At 37.4% G+C, this 27,011-nt stretch overlaps 1 protein-coding gene across 1 annotated transcript in view; it reads left to right on the top strand.

Annotated features, from left to right (window-relative positions):
- PCDH15 (protocadherin related 15) overlaps positions 1–27,011 on the top strand; it is a 1,035,697-nt gene that overhangs the window by 723,702 nt on the left and 284,984 nt on the right. The window contains exon 17 of the mRNA XM_036735025.1: positions 17,441–17,569. Coding sequence (XP_036590920.1) covers positions 17,441–17,569 — 129 coding nt within the window. The remainder of the gene's footprint in view (positions 1–17,440; positions 17,570–27,011) is intronic.

The following is a 27,011-nucleotide window of genomic DNA, read 5'->3' as shown; positions in this document are numbered from 1 at the left end:
GTGAAAGCCATAGAATTGTAAGGGACACGAAAACTTACTCATCCAGTGTCCTCATTATGTCAAAAGGGACATTTAAGTTTTTTAGAATCTCCTGTTCACAAGAGGTAATTTCTTTTTTTTGTGATAATTCCAAATTCAATTTGTAGTCCTAAATAGTAAATAATATCAAAAATTGTCAGAATTTTAATTGAAATAGTTTCTTTTTAAGTCTTAAACTTTTACTCTCTTACCTGTTACAGTGGAGACAGTGCTTGTGAGATAAGGCAAGCTAGGTTGGAAACCTTCATTGCTGTTTAGTGCCTATGTGATCTTGGGCAATCCTTTCTTGGATTCAGGATCCTCACACAGTTAGACTAGATAACTTCTAAAGTTCAATCCCTGTTGTAAAACTTATGTCCCTACAATCCTCCACCATTTCACTAGACAGATAAGTTGGTGATGTGTTTGGGCACCTCTTCACCATCATATAATATCAGCATGTAAGCTTTTTGGTCTAAAGACAGGCATTTCACTATCTGATTTTTTCTAAATACTGCATACATTTATATGCTCATTTAGACCCATATGACTAAGCAAATCATAACAATAATTTTATCTTCAGCAACCTGATTCTAATTTAAAATCCATCATATTCAGTGTCTTTTGGCTTCTGAGCGTTGAACAGAGAAAGTAATGTACTAACTTGACTTTCCATTGTCAATACTATGAAAGAAAAAACATATGTGCATGTACATATATACATATATACATGTATGTGTATACACACATATGTATGTTTTGTGTAAATATATCTGCATATATATACCAAGCTAAATTCTAAGATGTTCTATTATTCTTCCTTGGTCACAGTCATATTATATTATAAAAATAAATTTCTATTCAATTTATTCAGTGCATCAGTAGCAATAATAATATCTACTTGTGTGACTCAAACTCCATGGGGTTTTTAAATTGGGATTGTGATCCTTAAATAAGTGAAATAGCAAGATGGTAGATTAGCCCAGCTCTCAACATCACCCATCATGCCTCAAGTCAAATTTGGTAATGACAAAGCCAACAAAAGGTCAGAGTGAGACATTTTTATGGTCTAAAAAACCTGAAGACATCAGTAGGAGGGGTCTGTAGCACCAGAATGGAGGTCCCTGACAACAAGCAGCGACAGTGGCTACAGCAGCAGCAGTAGCGGCTTCTGGAGCTCTAAACCCAGAGACAGTGATGGGGTCAGACAGGTGCTCAGAAAGAGATGAAAAGGAAACCTTTACTAGCACTGGGTTCAGTTGATACTGGTTCGGCAACTATGTTGTCCACACGTAGTTCTGGGTCACAGTTCCAGAGCAGAGAGGAATGCTAGTGGCCAGGTACAAGGGATGAGAGGCCCAGGTTACATTTCCAGGGCAAGGGTGCACTAGTGCTTGTGATTGAAGGGGACCAGGGGCCTTTTCTGGGTAAAGACCAGAGCAGAGACCAGGAGAGAAAGGACCATGCCTCTCCCAGGATCACACCACCTTGGAAATACCAAGCACTACCTCTGAAAATATCAGCACAAAAAGCTTGAGCTTTAAGATAATGCTTCCCCACCCGCAGGTAAGCAGAGTGCAACTTTAACATAAAGCTGAAAGTTTCATATGGGCTACAAAAATGATCAACCAAAAAGAAAGCAAGAAAAAGAAAGGAAGGAAGGAAGAAAGAAAAAGAAAGAAAGAAAGAAAGAAAGAAAGAAAGAAAGAAAGAAAGAAAGAAAGAAAGAAAGAAAGAAAGAAAGAAAGAAAGAAAGAAAGAGAGAGAGAGAGATGGAGGGAGAGAGAAATGGAGAGAGAAAGAGAGAGCGAGAGAGAAGGAGAGAGGGAGAGAGAGAGAGAGAGAGAGGAACGAAGCAAGGAAGAAAGGAAGGAAGAAACGAAGGAAGGAAGGAAGGGAGGAAGGGAGAAGCTGAACATAAAATGTTAGTACAACGGCAAGGAAGATCAAGGCATAAATTCAGAAGTATATAATAATGTGAAAACAGGTACAAACAAAGCCTCAAAGAAAAACACTGAATGGATTCAAGCTCAAAAGAGTTCCTAGAAGAGTTAAAGAAAGAGATGAGTGATAGAGGAAAAGTTGGGACAAGAAATGAAAGTGATGCGAGAAAATTATAAAAAGAGAATGAACAAATTTGCAAATAAATAAGCAAATAAATAAATAAATTATTCAAGAAAATAACACTTTAAAATGCAGAATAGATCAAGTGGAAAAGGAAGTAGAAAAAAAATCACTAAAGAACTCCTTAAAAAGTAGAATCAAATGGAAAAAGAGGTAGAAAATCTCACTGAAGAAAATAATTCATTAAAACCTAGAACTGGACAAGAGATCTAACACCAGAAAACAATAAAACAAAGTTTAAAAATGAAAAAAAGAACAAAATGTGAAATATCTAATCAGAAAAACAACTGACCTGAAAAATCAACCAAAGAAATGGAATTTAAGAATTATTGGACAATCTGAAAGCCATGATCACCAAAAAAGCCTAGATATTATGTTTCAAGAAATTGTTAATGAAAACCGCCATAATACCCTTAACAGAGGGTAAAATAGAAATAGAAATAATTCACTCATCATCTCCTAAAAGAGATCCCCAAATGAAAACTCCCAAGAATATTATAGCCAAATTCCAGAGCTCCCAGGTCAAGGAGAACATGTTGCAAGAAGCCAAAAATAAATAGTTCAAATGCTGTAGAACCATAGTCAGGATCACACAATATTTGGCAGCTTCCACATTAAAGAAGTGTAGGGCTTGGAATATGATATTACGGAAGGCAGAGGAGCTAGGATTACCAGCAATGACAGCTAACCCAGGAAATATGTATATGAAATGGGGTGACTTTTAAGCATTCCTGATGAAAGGACCAGAGCTCAATAGAAAATTTGATTTTCAGATACAAGACTCAAGGGAGGCATAAAAAGGTAAATATGAAAGAGTGATCATAAGGGACTCATGTTAAACTGTTTATAATCCTATATAGGAATATATGCATATGTATATATGTAACTATATAAGTAACTACAAAGGATTTTACCATTATTAGGCAGTTAAAAGGAATTTACATAGACAGAGGGCATGTGAGTTGACTATGATGGGATGATTTAAAAAAATGTAAGAAAAAGGAATGCACTGGGAGAAGGAGGAAGAGAGACTTCGAATGGGGTAATTTTTCTCACAAAAAAGAGGTGAGCAAGAAAGAGCTTTAACAATGCTGGAGATAATGAGGGGTTGGCAGGCAATGCTTGACACTCGCTCTCATCAGGATTGGTATAAAGAAGAGAGAGAGAGAGAGAGAGAGAGAGAGAGAGAGAGAGAGAGAGAGAGTGTAGAGAATTCATGTATATTGTATGTAGATATAGTATGTACGTATGTGTAGGTATGTGCACACACACACACACACACACACACAACACTCATTTTTGCATAGAAATCTAACTTTCCCAATTGGGAAACAGGAAGGGAAAGAGTTAAGAAAAATGAAGGAGATGATAAAAGGAGGGTGCATTAAGGGAGGGAGTTAGAAGCAAAATAAATTTTTGAGGAGAGACATGATAGAAAGAGAGCAGAATTAGCAGAAAAATTGGAATGAAGGGAAATACACAGTAATCATAATTGTGAATGTAAATCATAAGAGTTCACCTATAAAACAATGCAGAATGGATTAGAAACCAAAATCCAACAGTATGTTGTTTACCAGAGTCACATGAATCAGAAAGATACACAGAGTTAAAATAAAGGGCTGGAGCAGAATCTAATAAGCTTCAGCTGAAGGAAAGACAGGGGTAGCAATCAGGATTTCAGACAAAAGCAAAAGCAAATATAGAATCAATTAAAAGAAATAATCAGGGAAACTATATTTTCCTAGAAGGTACTATAGACAATGAAATAATATCAATATTTTATGGTGTTTCTTTGATAAAGACCTCATTTCTCAAACATATACTGAGTAACAGAGTTACTTTTATATGAAAGTGCCATTCCCCAATTGATAAATTGCCAAAGGATATAAACAGGTAATCTTCAGAAGAAGAAATGAAAGCTATCCATAGTCATATTTTTAAAATGTTCTAAATAACTCCTGATTATGGATAAACAATTTAAAACAACTCTGAGTTGCCACCTCACACCTGTCAGAAACAACAAATTCTGGAAGAGAGGAGTGAAAAATAGACACACTATTAAGCTGGTGGTAGAGTACTGTAGTATCAGTTAAGCTGGGTGTCTTTGATTGAGTCTTATTAGGTGCTAAGCTCCAGGCCCAAACCCCTATCTATTAGGTGCAAAGCCTATGTGGGTGTGAAGCCCCCAGGGTCCTAAGGGGAGTTGCTAAGACCAGAGCCAATAGTAAGAGCCTAAGTTCTGGTCGCTTAGATGACATTTGATGACGGCTAAAGAGTGCATAAAATGAGAGAACAGAGCTCTTTGCTTAGGGCTCTCACTCTTGCTGGTATGCTGATGTGGAGACTCTGGGCAGCTGTAGTTAAGAGCCCTCCAGCTTGTAAACCCCGATGTTTGGACTTTGTTAAAGTCTGGTAACTATGCATTGAGATTTGAATCAGACAAGGTCTGTCTGTTGATGTTTGTAATTTGTTTGTGTTTGCTCTGTAGTTCAGGGTGCTGGCTTGTTCCCCTGAACTAAGTGAATGATATTTGTATGCTGGATTAAAGTAAGATTGTTAAGCCCTTAATGTTGCTTTCCTTAGTAAAGCAGGTCAAAAGATCCTGGGCTTGCAGCATTCCTGTTATTGGGCTTGTGTTGGTTTTTCACCCCCACAGCAGCTGCTAGCCGAATTGTTTCAACAAGTAACGAACTGTTTCAAAAATTCTGGAGAACAGCTTGGAATTATGCCTTAAGACATGTAAAGTTGCACATACCCGTTGACCCAGCAATACCACTAAAATGTTACTACTATGTCTGTACCCTGAAGAAATTAAAAAGAAAGAAGACCTATACGTACAAATATATTTATAGCAATTCTTTTGTTGGTAGCAAAGAATTGGAAATTGAAGGGATATTCTTCAAATGGGGAATGGCTGAAGGCATGTGTTTGTGATGGAATACTATCTATATATCTGTGGTAAAAAATGATGAGGAGGGTGCTTTCAGGAAAAAAAACTGAAGAGCTATATGAACTGATGCAAAGTGAAGTAAGAAGAACTAGGAGATCATTGTGCACAGTGATAGCAACGTTGTATGGTGATCAACTGTGAAAGACTTGGATACTCTGATCTATAAAATGATCCAGGACAATTCCAAAGGACTCATGATGAAAAAAAATCCTATCTACCTCCAGGGAGGGAACTAATGAACTCTGAGTGCAAACTGAAGTATGATTTTCTCACTTTTTTGCTTTTTTGAAATATGGCTAACATAGAAATACATTTTTTCATGATATCCCATGTGTGATTGATGTATTGTTTACCTTTTCAGTAAGTATGGAAAGGAATGGGAGGAAGGGAAGTAATTTGGAACTCAAAACTTAAAAAGAAAGGGAAGTTTAAAATAAGTTAAAGATAAATTTTTAGTTAAATATAGGACTTGTAGCAGCTGCAAAAAGTAATGAGTAAGAATCATATCAGATGTGACGTGGAAACACATGGGGAAGAGTGTGAATGTTATCTACCTAAATAAAGCTACTTAGCCCCAGAGACAACTACGATATAAACATGCTGACACAAATTTATTTAAGACATAAAACTCTGACATGTTTTTCGTCCCTTTCCATTAAATTTTTGAAATCAAGAATAAAGTCTAAAGTAAACTTGGTGAAAGTTAATAAAATCATAGAAAGACTTAGAAATGACTTTCACATAAGCTTTAAGAATGCCTATCTGAGAGGCAGGGACATATTCAAGGTCAAAAATATTTATTGAATTAATTTCCCAAGATCATAATTCTATAGAAATTTAGGGCTTACAGATGCATATCGTATGATGAATCTATAATGCATTTTTTGTAATAAATATTCCAATAGTTCTAAAAGGAGATAGTCAAGGAAAGCTTCGAGTCGTTGTCTCATTTTTGTGATGGTTGTAGGATAGCCACCAGTTTCTTGCATTTAAGATAACTGAGGTAAAAAGAAATTAAGTGTTAAGTGTCCAAGGTCACACAACTGGCCTGTGGCAATGTAAGAGATGAGATTTTCTAACCACTAATGGTATTCTTTCCACTTTACCATAATGAGGTATGCAAGGTTCATATGTTGGAAAAATCATCCATTATTATTTCAAAAATCTTCAAGATGGTACACTGTTTTTTTCAAATAGAACTCAAAATTCCTTTATTAGGAAATGATGATTAGAAAAGCAAATGAATCTAGCCTCAGACACTTACTAGCTCTGTGACGGCAGGCAAGTCACAACCTGGTTTGCCTCCATTACTCATTTGTAAAATGAGCTGGAGAAGGAAATGGCGAACCACTCTAGTACGTTTGCCAAGAAAACCCTAAATGGGGTTATGAACAGGTGGACAAGACTGAAAAATAACTGAAATTCACTCCCAAGTTTCATCCAGAAAATCAAATGAAAAAGATATGTAAAGCATTCAATGTAACACCTGACAGTTAGCAATGATCTCTTTTTTTGGCAAACATAATAGCCTTTTCTTGGTCTTTAACCATTTTGACCTCTCTGCAGCATTTGACACCTTAATCACCCTCTATTCCTGGATTCTCTCTTCCTTGGCGTTCTGTAACATACTCTTCTTAGCTATCATCTTCCCTTCTGCTGCCTCTATCTCAGCCTTCTTTGCTGGGCCTTTTTTCACATCATAGATTCCCTTCAAATCTCTGGCCTGGGCTCTATTCTTTTTTCTTTATGGTCTTTTCATTGGTGATCTCTCCAGCTCCCATGGGGTAAGTTAGCATTTCTGTGCCAGTGACATTGAGAGGTTAAGTGATTGATCCAAGGTCACACAGCTATATACATCTCAGCTCATGCTAGCTGCTAACTACTGGTTGGGACAGATTAAAGGCCTTTTTTGCCTCCTCACTGTGGCAACTTTTGTATTAGTTAAATTTCCATAAGAAATCATGACAGAGAATAGTGTCTAATGGAGATATTATGTTCTCTATTGCAGATAAACTGTCATGTTTTCTTCTCTTTAAACTGCACATTCCATTTCCAGACACCATGCATTTGCACAACTGTTCTCCTGCCAGAAATATACTTGTTGCTTACCTCCACCTTTCTGACTCCCTTGATCTCTTCAAAGCTCAGCTCAAAAACGCATCTTTACACCAGTACATTTCCAATCCTCTCATTGATCAGACCATAGGCTGGATGGGACCTCAAGGCCACCTAGCCCATCCACCTCTTTTTGTAGATAAATAAACTGAGGCTGATAGAATGTAACTGATTTGTTAAGTAAAATTAGAGGCAGAATTTGGACTACTCCAGAGTCAGGGTTCTGTCTGATATATCTACTGGCTCCTAGGTCTTCTCCTCCTCTAATCTGTTTATATACCTGCCCTCACTTTCTCTCATAGTAGAAAATGTAAACTTCTTGAAAACAAAGACCACTTTTCTTTCCTCTTTGTATCCCCAGAAACTAACACAGGTCTTTGCACATTGAAGATGCTTAGTAAGCATCTGGATTTGGCTGGCTTAAATTTTGTTAAATAAGATGAAAACGGGCTGGGTTAGACTTAGTTGGACTGGACTGGACTGGATTTTATCAATTTTCTGCTTTTCAGACGTCATCTTTTTAAAGCACTATGGCTTGAGCTGCCACCTTTGGAAAATTTAAACAAGAGTTTAAAAAATATGTATTATGTTGTCTTAGTAGTAGCTATGAAGTATTGACACATCTATCAGAGTGCAGGAAAATACTCAGCTTTACCTACTATTAAAATTGCATCTTCTTAGTTTTAGCAAGCAGTCAATAGGTCATAAAAAGGACCACCCAAGTCCTTTTGCCCAGTTTTTTTTTCAAGAGCCTCATATATTTTCCATATCTTGTGTCAACGAATAAATAGCATTGGGAAATAGACGCAAAACAATGAGATTTCACTCTCACCACCAAATTTAATAAGTGCCACCTATCAGATAAGATTTCTGTATAATGCTAATTTTTCCAGATGTAGAAGAAACTATGGCTTCGGCAAACCAGAAACATGTAAAAATGATGTAACGATAACAAAATGCAAACTCGGTGGAATTTGAGAAGGTGGGGCCACCCTCATGGAGTACTAACGGCCTATATGGTACGATTGGAAAGGTTGAGCCACCCCCCTTCCTGGAGATCTCTCCCTTTGTGGCCCAGAATTCCATCATTGGAGAGTCATTACATTGGGTTAAGACATTTTGATCTTTTCAAATGCCCTGTGAGACATTATCAGTCAGTGTGAAATCATTTCCTATCCATTCTAGTTAACTGATGAAATGCCTTGCTTGAATGGTATTCTCACGCCAATTACCCTTCATAGGCAAGATGCAAACAGGCCATCAACATGACAGAATTGTATTTTTCTTCAAATTCTTGAGAAATCCTAGCAACATCAACGCTCAATGCTCAAAATCCTTTGGGAGAGAAAATATCAAAATATTGGGACAGAGCCCTCTCTAGCTGTCAGAGTGATGCAACGAGTAGAAAAATCACCATTTTTGGATCCAAAAGACCTTAGTTCAAATCTCAGCTCTGCCACTTACTACCTGTCTGATCTTGGGAAAATCATTCCACTTCCTGGACTTCAATTCACCCTCATGTAAAGGAGTGGGTTGACTTAGTTCATCCCTAAGGTCCTTTGTAGCTTTAAATCTATGATCCTTGTACATCATACTCTTTAATTTTTAGCTATTTTTAATGTGTGACTTCCTTGGTAGTTGTATCTTCCAGTAGGGAATTTGTTCTACCAATGCACAAAATGCTGACTTTGCAACTTAAAGTCTTAGTGAGTTTACTGGGACACTGAGAGGTTAAGTGATTGGTCCAAGCTCACGTAGCTAGCCTGTGCCATAGGCAGGGTTTAAACCGACATCTTCCTGACTCCAAGTCCAACTCTGTATCCATTATAACAATCAGGACCTCTATAATAGGGAATGGATAATATCATATACAATTTATAGGTGAGGAAACTGGACTGTGGGAGTTGATTTGACTTTGCTTAGGGTTATATAGCTAATAAGTGTCAGAAGCAGAGCTTCAACTCTCTTCTTCCTCAAATGAAGTCCAGCATTATATTCACTATTTATTTCCAACTGCACCTAAAAACATCAAGGAGGAATGCTTTGAGAATATTGTATCTCTGTTATGCTTTTAGGGGTAACAGTGACATAGTTTGACTTCAATAGCCAGACATTAATTATGGTATCTTTCATTTTATGGCCTTGGTGACTCAAGCGATAAAGGTAAGGGATTGATGGCAGGTAGTCCTAAAGGAAATATTTCTCATTTTTCCAACATAGCTTAGCCTGTAAAATGGTTTTTCAGTAGATCAACATGGTGATGTTAGTACCATTGTGAACAATTTGGAGGAGAGGAAAACACTTAGGTCCATCTTGTGGCAATAAGAAGCAGAGAAATACAAAGAACAACACACAGGATATGGTATTGCTCATCTTGGAAAACATTATGGAAGGTTATAAGGTGGAAAGTATGGCAGTGTAAGCTCATTTGTAATTTAGCAAAATTTATTACCGTCATTTGAGAAATGTTCAACAAAGAGAAATCTGGCAAGTTGTATTTATGAGTCTCCTCCAACTACTGGCTTCATGTTGTCCCCAATTGTCCACATCACTCTTTCATTCTCCTCATTAGTTTGTGGGCAATGGAATAATGATAGTTTACAAGAGGGAACAAGTATTTATTAAGCACTTACTATGTGACAGGCACTGTGCTAAGCACTTTACAAATATTACCTCATTTGCACATAATTGTGGAAGATGTGTACTAGGCTGAGAGCATGGAGAATGTTTCTGAAACTTAATGTGTCTGGGAGTCTCTTCATTAAGCATTCTTCTCAGAGGAAGAAGATGGTTATCTACATCAAGGGTTGTTCACTTTTTGTTGTGTGCTGACCCTATGGTCAGCTACCTGGTGAAGCTTATGGACACTTTAACAGTATAATGTATTTAAAGGTGAAAAATAAATCAGAATAACAAAGGAAACCGGTTATACTGAAATGAAATTATTTACATATTTTTAGATAAAAGGTCATAGACTCCGTTTTAACAATCCAGCCAGCAGCTTCTGTGGGGGTGTAAGATCCACCAACAACCAGTACCCAGAAAGCTGCCAACACAGGTCCTTTTGATCTGCTTTACTTAAGGAAAGCAACGTTAAGGGGTTAACAATCTTACTTGAATCCAGCATACAAATAACATCCACCTAGTTCAGGGGAAAACGCCAGCACCCTGAATTACAGACCAAATACAATTTGTAGTTATCAACATCTGAGTCTTCAGCTGGGGAGCTCATTACAATGGCTGGGCCAGATTCATGCGCCACTCTTGCTGCGGCTAAGAGTTCCGAGAGAGAATACCAACCTCTGTGCTTATTTATCCTGTTCAGGACCCAGCCCTGACCTCACCCAGGCTGAGCATGGAGAAGTTCCCCACCCCCAATGTCACATCAAATGATTCAAATCAATGACTCCCAATTGTCTCAGTGCCGAGAAATACAAAAACATCCCACTTTATCTGCCCCATTCAAACAAAGGCCAGAATCATTAAAGGTCAACAGCAAAAAATCCCACCTATTACAGACTCATGTTTAGAACTACTGATCTGCATAGTCCCTTTGAACTCTCCTCCTTGTATTTCAAAGTTAATTTCTTGTTCTGACAATGCAGGTCCAATGACAAGTTGGCTTTTTCAGCAACTTCCAAAGTATATTTTTCTGCTAGGGTAACAGGACTCTGTGAAAGTCACTCACTAAAATGCAAAAGGGTTGAAGTCCCAAGTTCAATTACCTTCCAGAGGGAGTTAATAGGCATTGATATTGCTTTATGTTCCAGTAGTTGTTTGTGGGCATGGGTCCTTAGCATCTGTGGGATGAAATGAAGGAGATCCCATATCCCAGATCTATATTGTATGTTTACGGTACATGTAGGGGTTCAGGACCCTATTTCCAACACTCAGGGAAGCTTAGAAACAAGATATGCCTTAGTTTTGTTAAGAAGATTTTTTTGAAATAAGACTTTGGTGTGGGGACAGTGAGCCAAGAGAGAAATTGGCTAACTTTGAGTCAGGCATCCAGGATTGGACCTGGTCTGTGTGAGTCCAGTTTTTAGGAGACCCAAGATTTCTAACTACAATTACAAATCATTGTTTTTGTCACCACATTTACCACCACCACCACCAACACCACCAACATCATCATTATCATCATCAGATGTCAGAATAGTATTCTGTCATCTCCAGGACAGTATATTAAGGATTTATGCATTGTCTTGGAAATAAGTTTCATAGACTTGTCATCAGTCTAAATTGTCCAGAAATACCTTATGACATAGTTCTGGAAATTTTTGACTACTGTGAAAACAACAAGGACTTGTTTTTTCAAATTATGTAGAGTTCACATAGAGACCTAACAATGTTCTTGAGTAGTCACCGCAGTGGCTTCTTGTGTTAGATAGCTAAAGAGATATATCCAACAGCCTAAGGTGCTACATTAGTAATAAAAATAGTGGCTTATATTCACGATAATCTCAGAGGCTTTGACTACCATTCTGAGATCTGAATGGTAAGACTGTGTCTCAGAAATAAGGATATGTGGTAAGATTTATAGAAAGAGGAGCAGCTATGGGAAAATAAGTTTTTCCACTTTATTGAATGGTATGTAGAGCTAACTGATTGAATTAGTAAGAAGAATTATCATTTTAGTAATTAGTAATGAAATATCACTGCAGATGACCCATGAATATCCTTAGAACTATAGACCATGAGAATGAACATGGTAATGAATCAAGAAATAGTTTGAGGAGTGACCATCCTACAAAGGCTACATGTGAAGTTAGTAGGCCCTAAGCCTACCCTCTCTCCTCTCATTCACCTGCTTTTTGCTCTCTCTCTCTCTCTCTCTCTCTCTCTCTCTCTCTCTCTCTCTCTCTCTCTCTCTCTCTCTCTCTCTCTCTTTCTCTCACATACACACACACACACACACACACACACATTTTATATCTAAATGAACTAAAGATAATCTACAGTATGTGTATATTTACATGCACAATGAGTGTGTGTGTGTGTACACAAAAAAGACATGGAATTCATGTGTTTTAGTTTTGTTCCTGTTGAATAATTGCTTGGAGATGTTTCATCTGCTGCATTTGTCCTGCCTTCATCTTTTATGTGTTGTTGTAATTCCTAGTGGTCTGTTGATTCACCAGAATTTAAATGGCTGTAACAAAGATCTGTTCTCAATAACTCAGACACAAACATTTAATGGGGTACAAGAAAAAAATACTAAAGTGCTCTGTTGTCATTCCCCTGATGCTACCAGTCAGTGTGTGTGTGTGTGTGTGTGTGTGTGTGTGAGAATTAGTGTGTATATGCATGTGTTTTCAACACTATATTTCTATAAGTCTCAAATTTAAGGTAGTTTTGCTACATGTCGATGACCACAGTAGCCATTCTGGTAGCTGTTTCCAGGAAGCTAGGTGTTGCAGTGGATAAAGCGACAGGCCTGGAGTCTGGAAAACTTGAATTCAAATCTGGCCACAGACACTTACTAGCTATGTGACCCTGGGCAAGTCACTTAACCCTGTTTGCCTCAGTTTCCACATCTATAAAATGAGCTAGAAAAGAAAATAGCAAACCTCTCCAGTATCTCTGCCAAGAAAACCCCAAATGAGGTCATGAAGTGTCTGAAACTGAATAACCACAGCAACCACACTATGAGATTGCCAGTAAATTCTCAATTGTGGACAATGAACGAGACACACATTTGCCTTGAATTGGGTGTGAGGGTGTGTATAAAGAACTGATAATAATCTTCATAATGATGGAAATTTAATGAATTGATATTTATTCAAAAAAGGTTTGTGTTGACTTAAGTTGGTTTATGGTTTGCATGTTGGCCGTGTAGTTCCCTGATTTGAACTACTACTAAAACTCTGAAGGGGTGCACGTTACATGGTACATCTGCTGGGGATCCTGCATTTTATGTTCCCTGCTAGTAATTGTTTTAGAGACATACACCTTCATTCCCCATTTCCAGACAGGTTAGTTATCTAATGAGTTTCCTTTATTATTGAGCTCTTGAATATGAAAGAACCAAGATATGTATCTTCTAGTCTGTACAATCCATAATTTGATAGCATATCAGCCTTACTAAAAGGGCATGGAATTTGTGTGTTTTAGTTTGGTTTCCACTGCTCCTAATTGGTTTTAAAATGTTTCAGCTGCTACATTTGTTCTGCCTTCATCTTTTATGTGTTTCTGTAATTCCTGGTGGTCTCTGTTAATTCCCTAGCATTGAAACGTATGTAACAGAGATCTGTTCTGAGTAACTCTTCCACAAACGTTTTCTGGGGTACATGAAACAATGCTGAAGTGCCATGTTATAATTCCCCTGATTCTGCCAGTCAGATGTAAAGAAGTGAGAGGACAGATCACTCTGTTCTATCCTGACAACAAGTGGCCCCAATGATTTTCATAGTCTAGGTCAGGGATGTCCAAAATGAGGCCCAGACAATTTATGAAACCCGCCTACAACCATAGAAATTTACATAAATGCTTTAAACCATAGAGCTCTCACTAAAATGGCAAATCAAAATGTATTGTCTATTGTTTCAATAAAAACCTAAGGTTGGAGAGCCCTGGTTTAGGTTTCATTCTCTTTGCCTGACTGAGATTGAACTTCAGATTCAAGCATAAAACTGTGACAATTCACTGAAGCCTTTTGGAAGGATATTTTAAACATTCAATATGTCTTCTACTTCTAATGATAATAGAATGAATATTATTCCTAGCAATCTCCTCCAGGAACAAACAAAAATGAAGTGTCCTGGTCTCATAGCTTCTATTTGCACCATGAAGAAAAACAAACAACTAAAGATATCTTTATACAAAAAAAAAATGGGAAGATGTTTTTTCCCACCTCTTTCCTTGGGAAGAAGGCAATAAGAATGTTTTACTAATGTTTTTAATTTTTATTTTGTTGTTCAGTTGTTTCATTCTTGTCCAACATTTCATGACCCCATTGGGGGTTTTCTTGGCAAGTAGTGGAGTGGTTTGACGTTGCCTTCTCCAGATACTTTTACAGATGAAGAAACTGAAGCAAACAGGGTTAAATGACTTTCCTAGAGTCACACAGCTATTAAATGTCTGAGGCTGGATATGAACTCAGAAAGATAGTCTTTTTGATTGTACTGCCAGAACTCTATCCATTGTGCCACCTAGCTTCCCATTTCATTTTCATAGCCTACTCATTTCCAGATCTAGCCATGCCATTAAAACTGCCCTTGTAAGAAGAGAAAATGGCCAAGCAAAGCCAACCAAGGGAGAGGTTGTATCAGATAGGATCTGACACATTCTGTACCAAGGAGTCTGACCTTTTTACCAAGAGAACAGAGATCTGCTTCAACATTTGCGTTTTCAGACCAGGGCTGGTGATGACAGGGGAAGAGAGTTTAGCTGCCTCTGAGAGTTGTTTAAACTCATTTACCTTATGGGAGTTCTCTATTGTTCTCCTGACTCTGCTTATATCACTCTGCACTGGCTCTTCCAAATATTCCTTGGTTTCTCTGAATTTCTCTCAATTCACTGTTCTTATGGCACAATGCTGTTTCATTTAATTTCTAGATCACATTTTGTCCAGTTATTTTCTAATCATGAGCCATTCACATTGTTTCTAGTTCTCTGGTACTACATAAAATACTACATTGAATACTTTGGTAAACATAAGTACTTTTTGTCATTAACTTCTTTGGCGAGTACTGGGATCCTGGGAAAAAAAAGGTATAAACTGTTTAGACATTGGTGGAATGATATATTTGTGTTTGCTTTAAAGTCTGTAAGTTTCCCAGTGTCCTATAAAAGGGGGAAGACTCTTTCATTTAGTTATTCCACAATTACCAAAGAGTAAGTGAACCTTTCTGAAAGGTATGCTTAGAGGTACGTAATTTAAATTCATAAAACTCTAATAGAAAATTTCCTAGTAGAGAAATGAATGAAAGTATTTGGGGAAAAATTCTTTAAAAATAATTCATTTTTACGTAAGTGTTTAGAAAGTCACAGTATAACCCTATCAATGCAATAATTAAGGGGATATATGGTAAAAACAATTTTGATCTTTGACCTTGGTTAAAGTAGCATTTTTGGCAAAATTAGTCTTAATAAAGTTGGGATAAGTGGAGCTCCAAATTGTGAAGAATATAGCATTGATATAATTACCTTCCTGTCCTCCTCCTCTGTCACCCCATGTAAGAAGGGAGGAGGGAAAGAAAAAAGAAAGACGTGAAGGAAGGAAGAAAAGAAGAAAAAACAGAAAATGGAAGGAAAAAGAAAATAGAGAGTAAAGAAAAAAGTGGAAATGAAGGGAAGAGAGAAAAAATGAAAGGAAAGGGGAAGGGGATAGGGAGAAGAGGAGTAGAGGATAAAGGAAGGAAAGTAAAAGGGAAGGAAGAGAAGTATAAATTAATCATTGTTAGGAAATTATGATAAGCCTATGGGTCCATTTTCCATTTAGTGTTAGAATACTCTAGACTTTCTAAGGTTAATTCTCATTCCATCTCTAAGTATCTCAAGTAGGAAATGTGGATCATCACAGGAGGAGAGGAGCAGTAATATGGTTAAATGACTAACAAAGCTAAATAGGCTATGACGCATTCTGGCAGTTCGTGGTTTGGGCAGATGAGATAGGGAAAGGAGAAAAGGGGAACGATTACTACAGGGATGAACTTAGCTTTTAGTTCTGAAAAGGTTCCCCACTTCCTCACCTCTCAGGATCAAAGCAGAGTCGGTCAACAGGAGATCTCCAGCAGCAGAAAAAGGGTATTCCATTATGTTGGTGTGTTCATGTGTATGAGTATTATCTGGCATCTCAGAAATATTACCTGGGCAGGAGAGAAAAACCCACTCTCTGAGCATAACTGCCCCCATGGCCTCATTGGCTTTTGTGACAACATCATCTCTGCTCCCCAAAATGAAATGCTCCAGGTTGAAGATCATATCTCTAATTACAACTCAGGGAAGCATGGTTCTAGGAGAACCTGGCATTATCATAGCCACCATAAGGGTTCCAGCTTCTTAGTTTCAATGGAGAACTACTGACAGGACATGAGCAAGCACATATATCCAAGAATTGGCATAACCTTGGCAGTTGTTCTTTGGTGTTACCAATTTCTTATTCAATAGCTTGTAACTGAAGAAAAATAAAGAGGGAGCCTTAAAAAACTAGAGGAGAGAGAAAAAGAGAAAGAGAGAGAGAGAGAGAGAGAGAGAGAGAGAGAGAGAGAGAGAGAGAGAGAGAGAGAGAACAGAGAATTATTTGCTGAACTAAAAATGTGAAGACTTGCCTTGTGGTCTCCATAAAGGTGAAATCAGTTTTAGAAAATATGCCTCTGGGAGGTGTTTGACATTTCTAGATGCCTTTTACATTTTAATATCACCATTTGCACTTTTCATCATTTTCTTAAAGAGAAAAAGCAGTTGCAAATTACAAACTTTGTCTTTCCAAACATAAATAACAAAGGAAATGGATGGAGATGTGCTATTTTCATTAGGAAGGTGGCTCCACAGGGACAAAGGCAAGAATCAATTTAATCAACCGATCCATAGACACAATATATGAGACTAGAAAGCTGGAAGAGAATTTCAGGATTAGAAAGTATTTTCTAGTTAATCCACTAGGAGACAGTGTGGTGCATTGAAAAGGAGGCACTCCAAGGAAAGTTCACTTTATTTCCTTATAACCTCCAACAAGTTATTTTATCTCTGGGCCTCAGTTTACTCATCTGCAAAATAAGTTGGTTGTTCCAGATGCCATGTAAGGGCTCTTCCAGTTCAAAGTGTTGGACCTTAGGAACATTCTCAAGATCATAGAGGAAGAACTAAGCAGAAGTGGCTTGCTCAGGGTGGTAAAAGGGCAGAATTCAGAATGGATCCTGGGGCTTCTGATTTCAGATCTGCTTTGTCAGAAAGACATGTTGTATATCAGGGAAGGTGCTGAAAGTGGACCAGAAGATAACTGGGTTTGGATCCTGCCTCTGACACTTAAGATTTACGTTAGCTCGAGCAAATCAGCCTTCTCGTCTATAAAATGAGGCCGATAAGATCTATATGACCTACCTCACGGGATTATTGGGAGTGGTGTAAGAATATGATTTACAGAATGTATTCCTTGCATGCTAGCCACTGACACTGTCATGGTCATTGTCATTGTCACTGCTGCTATGTAGTGCCCTCTCTTTAATGTCTTCTCTTAGTCGATCTCATGATGAAAAACAATTCAGCTCATACATACCCATTTTCTTTCAGACTTCAACAGCCACTGTGAACATCGTAGTGACAGATGTAAACGACAATGCTCCAACTTTTGATCCGTATCTGCCAAGAAACTTATCTGTGGTTGAAGAAGAAGCCAATGCTTTTGTTGGGCAAGTTAGGGTAAGTGGAAAACACTCAAATACTCTAGCTGATGGTGGAACTTGCATCAAGTCCAAATAATATGGCAGCAATCGATTGTTTGATGCAATGTCTAAGATCATCTTGGTACAAGTAAGGGATCTTTGAAGGTCTGTTCGCTTTCAGATCATTGATCGCTGCTGTCACAATCGTGTATTTCTGAAAGATCCGTTATTTCCTTGGAGTGGGTACTGCCTTCGCTGATGCAGAATGGATCATGTGAATGTGATTCTTCTGAGATTGTGGTCTCCAATGATACAAAAAGCCATGTGAGCCACCAGAAAGCCTAAATTGGGACAGCTAACATCGCTGTGTGATTTCCCAAATGCCAGTATTGTCTTCTCTCATTCTCCTATCTTAACTTTGATTCCAGAACATTTGCCATTTGAAGTTCAGGTCCATTAGAGATGGACTAATAGACTGACCTAATGAGCTACTATTTAATTAGAAACTCATATATGATAATGTCAATAATTTTAAGGTAAATATCAATTTGCCATTTTATAGTTTCATTAATACAAACATTCTTTTTTTCCTGATTTTATGTGTACTTATCTATTTTAAAGGGAAAATGTACAATACATATTCACAGATTTTTGGTATGTAAAAATGTCCTAGAGTCTTCATGATGACACTCCATCTTCTGCCTTTGTGAATTGGTACACACTATTCTCCATGTCTGCAAAGTACTCCCTTTTATATTCTCTTCCCAGAGTCCTTATCTTCATTCAAGATTCAGGTCAGGTACCACCTCCCCTGAGAAGCTTTCCAAGATCTTTCCCACACTGAAGGCTTTCCCTTGCCTCAGTTTCATTGTACTCTATTGTCTGCATGTCAGTGTGTGTATATGTGTCTGTGCACGTGCATGCACAGGCACATGCACTATATTCCCCCATTGGAATATAAACTCAGTGAGCATGAGAACTGTTTTTCAATTTGCTTTTATGATTCCAGTGCCCAGAACAGGTTTTGCACAGTCAGCAGTTCATAAATGGTCGTTGGTTTGTCTTGGGTTGGTTTGACCTGGGTCAGCTACACACAGGCCACCAAGAGCTGGTCATTTCCCAATAGATTTGAACTTCATGCTTTATAAACATTCTGCAACTGACCCTACTTTTTGGAGTTTACAGTAACAAAATATAGTCCTGATTCAACACTGTGTTCTCAGAGCTCTGAGACAAAAGAGCCTGAATTGATTTAACCTAAGTTGCAAATATATTCCCACAGTGAGTGTGAGATCTACATTCTCAGTTTTTGCTGAGACAAAGGGGTAATAACTCAGTTTGAATCCCTTACAGCCATTTCAGCATCATTAGTAAATTGAGGCTTTTAGATGGGGGAAGAAATTCTCATTCAAGAAGGAAAAAAATCAATGTTTCCTTCAACGATACAACTTAATATTAAACAAAATAAATCAAAACCTTGGTGGCCTTGCTCTGATTAATGAGGCTGTCGGATCCCAGTATGGCAGCCCTAAAGATGAAATGAGCATTTTTAGGGCATTTTTTAAGTTTAGCATGGAACGAACAATGCCTGAAACAATACATTTTTTCTCTAAGTGCATCACAAGTGAGGTAGATTATGGGTTCTCTCCACCAAAACCATTGAAATACAAATACAGTGTTTTGTTTGTGGAGATCAGAAAAGAATTAGTATAATTTTAAGAGTCAATCTGTTTCATAATAATAATATACAAATGTCTTAATATTGGAGTTTCATCAACACGTGTGGATTGCTAGGGGGAGGATGCCCCTAGGAGTGAGCTACATTTTTAATCAACAGGAAATAAATAAATTAGACTGACTCAAGACATTGGCATAAATAAGTACTTCAGGTTTCCTCCATTTATAATTTGTGACATGGAGATTCCAGTGGGCTCTCAAAGGCTGGATGTAACAGTGGCACTGAAAACTTTGGCAAGAGATTGGGGATTGACCCTGTGTTGTTATCTGAGGACTGGCCTAACTGAAGTTAAGAGATGTCCAACAGGTTGGGCCTCAAAGGATGAATTATTCACTTATAATAAGAACAACAGTTGTGGCTGCTTACGTGGGATCCTGCTATAAGGTTTACAAAATGCTTTCCTTAAAACCACCACCACCACCATTCTACCATCCACCCCACCCCAGCTCCCCAGATAAGTTTCACAAATATTAATAATCTAGATTTTACTAATGAAGAGACTGAGCCTCAAAGAAGGTAAGTGACTTAGCCAAGGTCACACAGCTAATAATTAGAGTTGGAATTCCAGCCCAGATATCCCCTGACCTCAAGTCCAGGAGTCGTCCCACTACCTCATAATAGTAATAGGGAGAGTGGATAAAGCACTAAGCCTAGAGTCAGGAGGATCTGAGTTTAAATCCATCCTCAGACACTTGGAATCTGTGGAATTTTTTTCATGTAAATTATTTTTATCCACTGTTAACATTTTGGTTTTTCTCCTTTAGAGTTCACATTTACATAACATTGTTGAACATTAATTATAGAAATTTGAGTATAAATAATTAGGCAGTTAGAATCTCTGTAATTCAACCTCTATTCAGGTCACCGTCTGCTTCAGTTTCCTCAACTATAAAATGGGAACTATAAGAGGACCTGCTTCGCTGGGTGATGCACAGCCCATGAGATAGTGTTTGGAAAGCATTTAGTGTAATGCCTGGTGCATGAGAGATAAATAATCAATGCTTATTTCTTCCTCCCTCCCTCCCTCCCTCCCTTCCTTCCTGCCTTCCTTCCTCCCTCCCTTCCTTCCTTCCTTCCTCCCTCCATTCCTTCCTCCCTTCTTTCCTCCCTTCCTTCTTTCCTCCCTTCTTTCCTTCCTTCCTTCTTTCCTGCCTTCCTTTCTTCCTCCCTTCTTTCCTGCCTTCCTTCCTTCCTTCTTCCCTCCCTTCCTTCCTTCCTTCCTTTCTTCCTTCTTTTCTTCCTTCCTTCCTTCCTCCCTTCTTTCCTTCCTTCCTTCTTTCCTGCCTTCCTTCCTTCCTCCCTTCCTTCCTCCCTTCTTTCCTTCCTTCCTTCTTTCCTTCCTTCCTTCCTTCCTTTTTTCTACCATGCTAATAGTGGCTCCTAAGTTGAGGCAGGAGTTTCCCAGGTCATTGAAAGCTTTCTAGTGGTGCTATATTGGCTGGAATTCTTGGTCCAGCTCAAGCAGGTTCTCCTATGAAAGCCAAAGTACATGCCTGCAGAAGAGGCCAGGCTCCTGGAAAAAAAAAGGGAATGATGCAATGAAGACTAAATAAACCAAGCTTCCAACTCTAAAGTCTAAGGCTTTTTCTAGGCACCTCTAATCTGCCCTGGTATGTGTGTGTGGGTGTGTGGGTGTGTGGGTGTGTGGTTTATTTATCTAATATTTTCTCCTACGACTATGAATTAATCTATTATTCATAGTTTAGAGAATGAAGTAATTCACTTTTTTTCTAGAGTTCTATTTTTCACCCATGCCTATGGAGACATGAACTTGGAATATATGGAACTTCTAAGAAAAATAATCAGTTTCTAGAAGGATAAAATGTAGAGTTCCTTCACAATTCAACTATTTTAGTGAAGTCCAATGTCTCAGTGGATTCAAAAATGCATTTGCATCTGGGTTAGAAATCATTAGGATTAAAACTCACATAAAACTATTTGGAACAAGGTGATTTGCCCTTTCATTTCACTGAAGATTTTTTTAATGACAATTGGATATCAGTGGAGAAGGTTTTAATTCACTGCAAGTGACACATACAGTACGTACTAGGTCCATAGTAAGAAATCCAGGGGTTCTGTACTTCTAGTTCTGGATCAGCTAAGATGTATTGTACTGGAAATAAAGCTGAATGTGACATTGGAGAATTTGGGCTTAAATCCCTGTTTCTCCTTTGAATTGCCATGCAAGCCTTTTGGTTTCATTTTTATTGCATTTTTAACTAGAAGAAGGCTACCAGCACTCCCAGAGAATGCATCATAGGCTAGACCTCTTCCCTTCATTCATCCTAACCTTCTTTTCATAAATACTTGAGATAATTAAGGAACTAGTCTTCCCCTCCCCCCATGTTCTATATTAACATTTTAATATTAAAAATATAAACAATCGAAAAATAAAAATCTAAACAATAAGGCTTAGCCATCTTTGAACATTTAGAAAAGAATATTTTGAGGTTTTACTAACCTTGTCCATAAGTTTCATAATTAATGGCTATTTCACAACTCATGTTTTTATTTTTTTCATTACCTAAGCAAAATAAGGGTGTAGCTAGCTAGCACAGAGGATAGAGTCCAGGGCCTGGAGTCAGGGAGACTCAACTTCCTTAGTTCAAATCCAGCTTCAGATACTTAATAGCTATGTGACCCTGAGCAAATTACTTAATCAGGTTTGCTTCAGGTTCCTCATCTGTAAAATGAGCTGGAGAAGGAAATGGCAAACCACTCCAGCATCTTTGCCAAGAAAACCCCCAAATGGGGTCCCAAAGAGTCAGAAATGATTTTAAAATGACTGAATTAAACTGAACTGAAACAAAGTAAGAAGGATAGGTTTCCTTTCTTGGGATCAGAATAACCTGCATTCAATTTGACCTCTGACACATACTGTCTGTGACATAGCGTCTCCCACACATACTTATTTGTAAGAGTAAGTCACTTAACCTCTCATTGTCCCCAAAAACTCTTTAAGACTGCAAGTTCCTGAGGAGGTGATAGTCTGAATTTGTAGAGGGTGTTTCTTCGCAGGGAGTACCACACCCCAATTAAGTCACAGGACCAGACCAAACAAAACACAACACAATCAAAAATACTTGTTTATTTAATTAAAAAAAACTATGCATTTTGTAGGACCTGGTACACATCAAGAATATTTGGGGAGTAACTGGAGCAGTAGACTAGGAGTTAGGTGGGTCTGGGTTTGAATCATGCCTCACATTTTAACTAGCGCGGTCCCTGGGCTAGTTCCTTAACCTCGATAGCGTCCTAGGACAAGAGCTGGAAGTGTCCCTCTGGGATGCTTTGAGGTGTCCCATTAAGTCAATAAGTTCAATCCCCTCATTTTACAGATAGGGAAAATGATGACTAAAGGAAACAATTAACTTACCCAACATCATACAGATAATAAAAGTCAGGAGCTGGGGTTTGAAATCAGGACATCTGATTCCTAATTCATTTTTTTTCTCTTCTATAAAAACCCAATATCGATCGATACCTTGAGCCATTACCTTGAATGATATTATATATTTAAAGGGAATTTTAACCTTAAAGTCATATGTTCATACCAATTAGTCTTTCTATTATTAGTATCATTATAATATCTGAAATGTCTATTCTAAGATTTGCAAAGCATTTACCAGAAATGATCCCATTGGAAAAGTCACTGAATAGAACCCTAGTAAAAGCCTTTTTTTTATTTTCTGAGGATGAGGTGGCGAATTCAGAAAAATAAAACAACTCAGTGATGTATTGTCCAAAGGGTGGTAAAGTTTTCACCTATAGCATCTCTCAGTGGTTGTCTATACATACTGTTTCCCTCATTTTATAGATGAGTACCTGAAGACAAAGAAATATGAAGTGACTTGGCAAGAAGGATCCGAATGAGGGTGGTTACTTTTATCATTTTTATTATAATTATTACTGCTATCATCATTTTTCTTGTTTTGCTATTACTTTTTAAAAAATTGGATAAATATTGACCCAAAGAAATCCTTCTCCCAAGCATTGCCTTATTGTTGAATATCTCTTTGTGAAAATAACCCAATAGGAGCTCTCCAATTTCTCTCTCATGGAGGTCTTTTCATACTGGATTGTCCTGAGGAACTAAAAAGCAGATAAGTGGGGGTCCACCTCCTTCCCATTATCTTTCCTTTTTTATGTTTTTATTCAGCAAGGATCTGAAGATTCAGAGAACAATGCTGTAAAATTGCTGAAGCTTAGAATAGCTCTCTGACCCATATAATTGTCACCACATATGTCAGAATTAATATGACGTCTAGGTTTATGTGGCTCAGTATTATAAGTTATAGGTAACTCTCTCTGCCATAACCAAACCTTCCTCCTCAGCATGTAACCAAGCTGGAGTTTTCCTTTTGAAACAGCTCATGGATAAGTTCAAGGAGGTAGTAGTCTCCCATTTCTGCAAATCAAACTTCTTCTTATTAACTTATAATTTTATAATGAGTGCTTATTATATGCAATTTCAATTCCTTATTAAAATCATTTATATAATGCTTATTAAGAGCACCAGTAAACCAGCAAATATGGCTTATAGCTCTAAGAAAAGTGCCTTACATCAAAATGCTTATTAGTATTATAGTACTTGATATTCCCTGAGAAACAGGCAAAAACTGAAACTTACTGTTATGCCTTCAGCAGATCCAAAGATCCCTTTGATCAGTAACACTCTTTGGATCTTCCCTCTTATTTAGTTACCTCCCATGCTGGCCTAACTTCCCTGTCTTGGATTTGCTCGGGGAAAGTCAGTGTGGGCTAGGGAATCAGAAAAGGCCTCGGAACAGATCTTGCCCTTTTGATATACTAGATTTACTGACCATGAACAAGGCAGTCAATGAGCAACTTTGAACCTCATTTTCCTTTTCTATAAATTGGGCATAATGATATTCATAAGATTGTTACAAGGCTCACCCAGGAAATCATATGTAGATTGTTCTCAAAGCATTTCTATAGGGCCATCTCCACTCATCCTGATCTGGATCTTGCCACTGGACCCAGATGGCTCTGGAAGAGAAAGTGAGGCTGGGGACTTTGCATAGCCCTCCCTCACTTAAATCCAATTCACTTACATGTCATAGCATCATCTCCCTAAATTATTAGTTATTTGTATTCTGTTCTGAAAACTGTCCATGATCTTTCTAATCATGAAAGCCAATAAAAAAGCTAACACATAGCTCATGAACATTGGTTTTTAGTATTTTCTCTCATTTGATCGTAATGACCACTCACTAATGTAAGTGATATTACTTTTACAGATTGGAAACTGAGGCTGAGAAGTCATATAGCTAGTAAGTAGGCAGTGGGATGATACTATGAATGAAGGCTTAGTCTTGGACTCAGGTAGACCCAAATTTGAATCTTGCCTCACACAGTACTACTGTGTGAGCCTAGGAAAGTCATTTAAACTCTTGGAGTTCCCTCATCTGTAAAATGAACAATAGTCACAGTACCTACTTCATACGATAGTTGAGAGGACCAAATGAGATAACATACATGTATAGATAGATACATAACAAACCTATATAGATATGCATACAGATAGAATTTATAAACTCAAAAAACTACGTAAATGCCGTCACTGTTGTTATTGTATACCTAAGGTGGGATTTGAAATAAGATCTTCCTCATTGTGCCAAGCTGTGCTCCATGTAGCATGTTAAGCTATCTTTCTAAGACCAGCATACTGCTTACTGCTTACTTTTTATCTCTATAGCTAAAATTAAGTTTTCTATTAAACATGACTGATTCACTACTTCTTCCCTACCTTATCCCTTAAATTTCCTGTGCGTAAGAGTACTCTCAACAAGGGTCAAATTCTAATTTATAGGATTCACCATAATTTGGTTGAGCCAAGACTTGCTTTGAGAATTTTTCATGAGTTTCTTTCATATCTTTTTGACTTCTTGTCAGAAATAATTTTCATACAATAACTTGATGAGAAGCCCTCTTACAAAAAAGGTATGGTGGATTGTAAATACAAATAAGTCACACATTTTAAGTATTACATTTGAATATGACAACCTTTTTAGACCAAGAAATATATTTAAAGCAGTTTTCTCCACAATCCCTAAGTTTTATCACGCAAAAAAACACAACACATAGATTTAAGATGTACTCTGGGAGAGAAATACATAAAAATGAATAGTTTGAGCATATCAATGATATTTTCATAAATAATTCATGTCTATGTGAATGTGTCACTTGGTACACAATGGTAGAATTGATGAAGTGATGCTTTTCAGAATCATTTTTTAATTTCAATTGTATGGAATGTGTCTTCCATATATTAGGCAGAGAGAAATTGGGTATGGCAGGTGGGCCTCTTCTTCAAATAGTATTATCACTCTTAAAACACTTTGTGTTTACTGTCCAAAGGTTATAATATTCAGGTGTAAAACAAGGCAAATTGCTTATTAAGAATCAAACTCACAAATATCAGCGTTGTGTTATCCTTCCTCATATAATGCTTATCTCCCTAAACACCAACAAAAAAGAGAAATGAAATAATATAAAGATCTTAAGGAAGAACTTCCAAGTTAATTATTTTGCTTATTCATAATTCTATAATGTCTTCTAAGTTTTAAAGCGCTTGACCAATTAAGAGAGAGAACATTGGATATGATTCTTAGAACCCTGAAATCTCAGAGATGGCAGCCACAGCAAAGTTCCTCTAGTCCAATCCAGTTCTTAGCACAGTTCATAGCAAGTAGTAGGGCTTAATAAATGGTTATTGACCTACCAATACTGACTAAGAATTCCTTTTGTGCCATTCCGGACAAAATGTTCTTCAGCCTTTTCATAAAGACTTCCAGTGGTGGTGAACCTACTACTTCCAGAGACAGTCCAGTACAATTTTGGATAGGCCAATGCAAGAGAGTTGTTGCCTAAATCTGTCTCTTTGCCACATATACTTATTTTTTCTAGGTCTTCACTCTGAAGTCTGACAATAAATATAAACTCTCTTCAACGCGAATGTCCTTAAGATATGTACCTTACTCTCTCCCATTCCCCCTCTGACTCACCTCTTCTCCAGGCTAAATATCCCCAGGTCCTTGGACAGATTTGCACATGATATGAACTCAAAGACCTTCATTCTTCTGTGTGCCCTCTTTTAAATACTCTCCAACTTATAAATATTATCCCCAATTATCTATAAGTAAATATAAGTATTATAAATATTACATATTAATACAATAACAATATAACATTATAAATATTACATACATAATTAATATTAAATTATATTGTTCCTAAATTGTCCATAGTGGAATGAGATTCTCCTGATATAGTCTAAAAGTCTCATCCTAGCCTTTACTGGGTAGACGTGGTATAAGTCATGATAGCTTATATCGGCTAGGATGGACTTTATGATAGTGGTGATGGAAGGAACTTGTAGAAATTATTAATTAATTTCACACTCCAATAAACATTTATATCATCTTTTTAAAATGGAAGTTCAGTTTAACTTCTAATTTCTTTGTTACGTTTTGCTTGTTTGTTGTTTTTGCTATGTTGACAATTTTAGAAGGATCTTGGTTATTCTTTTTATATGGCTATTCTTGACAGTGATAACAACTAGAAGGAATCCATACCATCTCATCATACTTAACTGTCATCATATCCGATGATATCATCCCAGAATCATAGATCATGAGCTATAAGGCACTTCATTAGGGAGATGGTTCAATGTCTTCATTTCATAAATAATACACCTGTGGCTTTAAGCAGTGAATTC

This window comes from Trichosurus vulpecula, chromosome 8 (assembly GCF_011100635.1).
Source record: "Trichosurus vulpecula isolate mTriVul1 chromosome 8, mTriVul1.pri, whole genome shotgun sequence".
NCBI classification, from domain to species: Eukaryota; Metazoa; Chordata; class Mammalia; order Diprotodontia; family Phalangeridae; genus Trichosurus; species Trichosurus vulpecula.
Note: the sequence above shows the minus strand (reverse complement) of the source record. Positions and strands in the feature narration are given on the sequence as shown.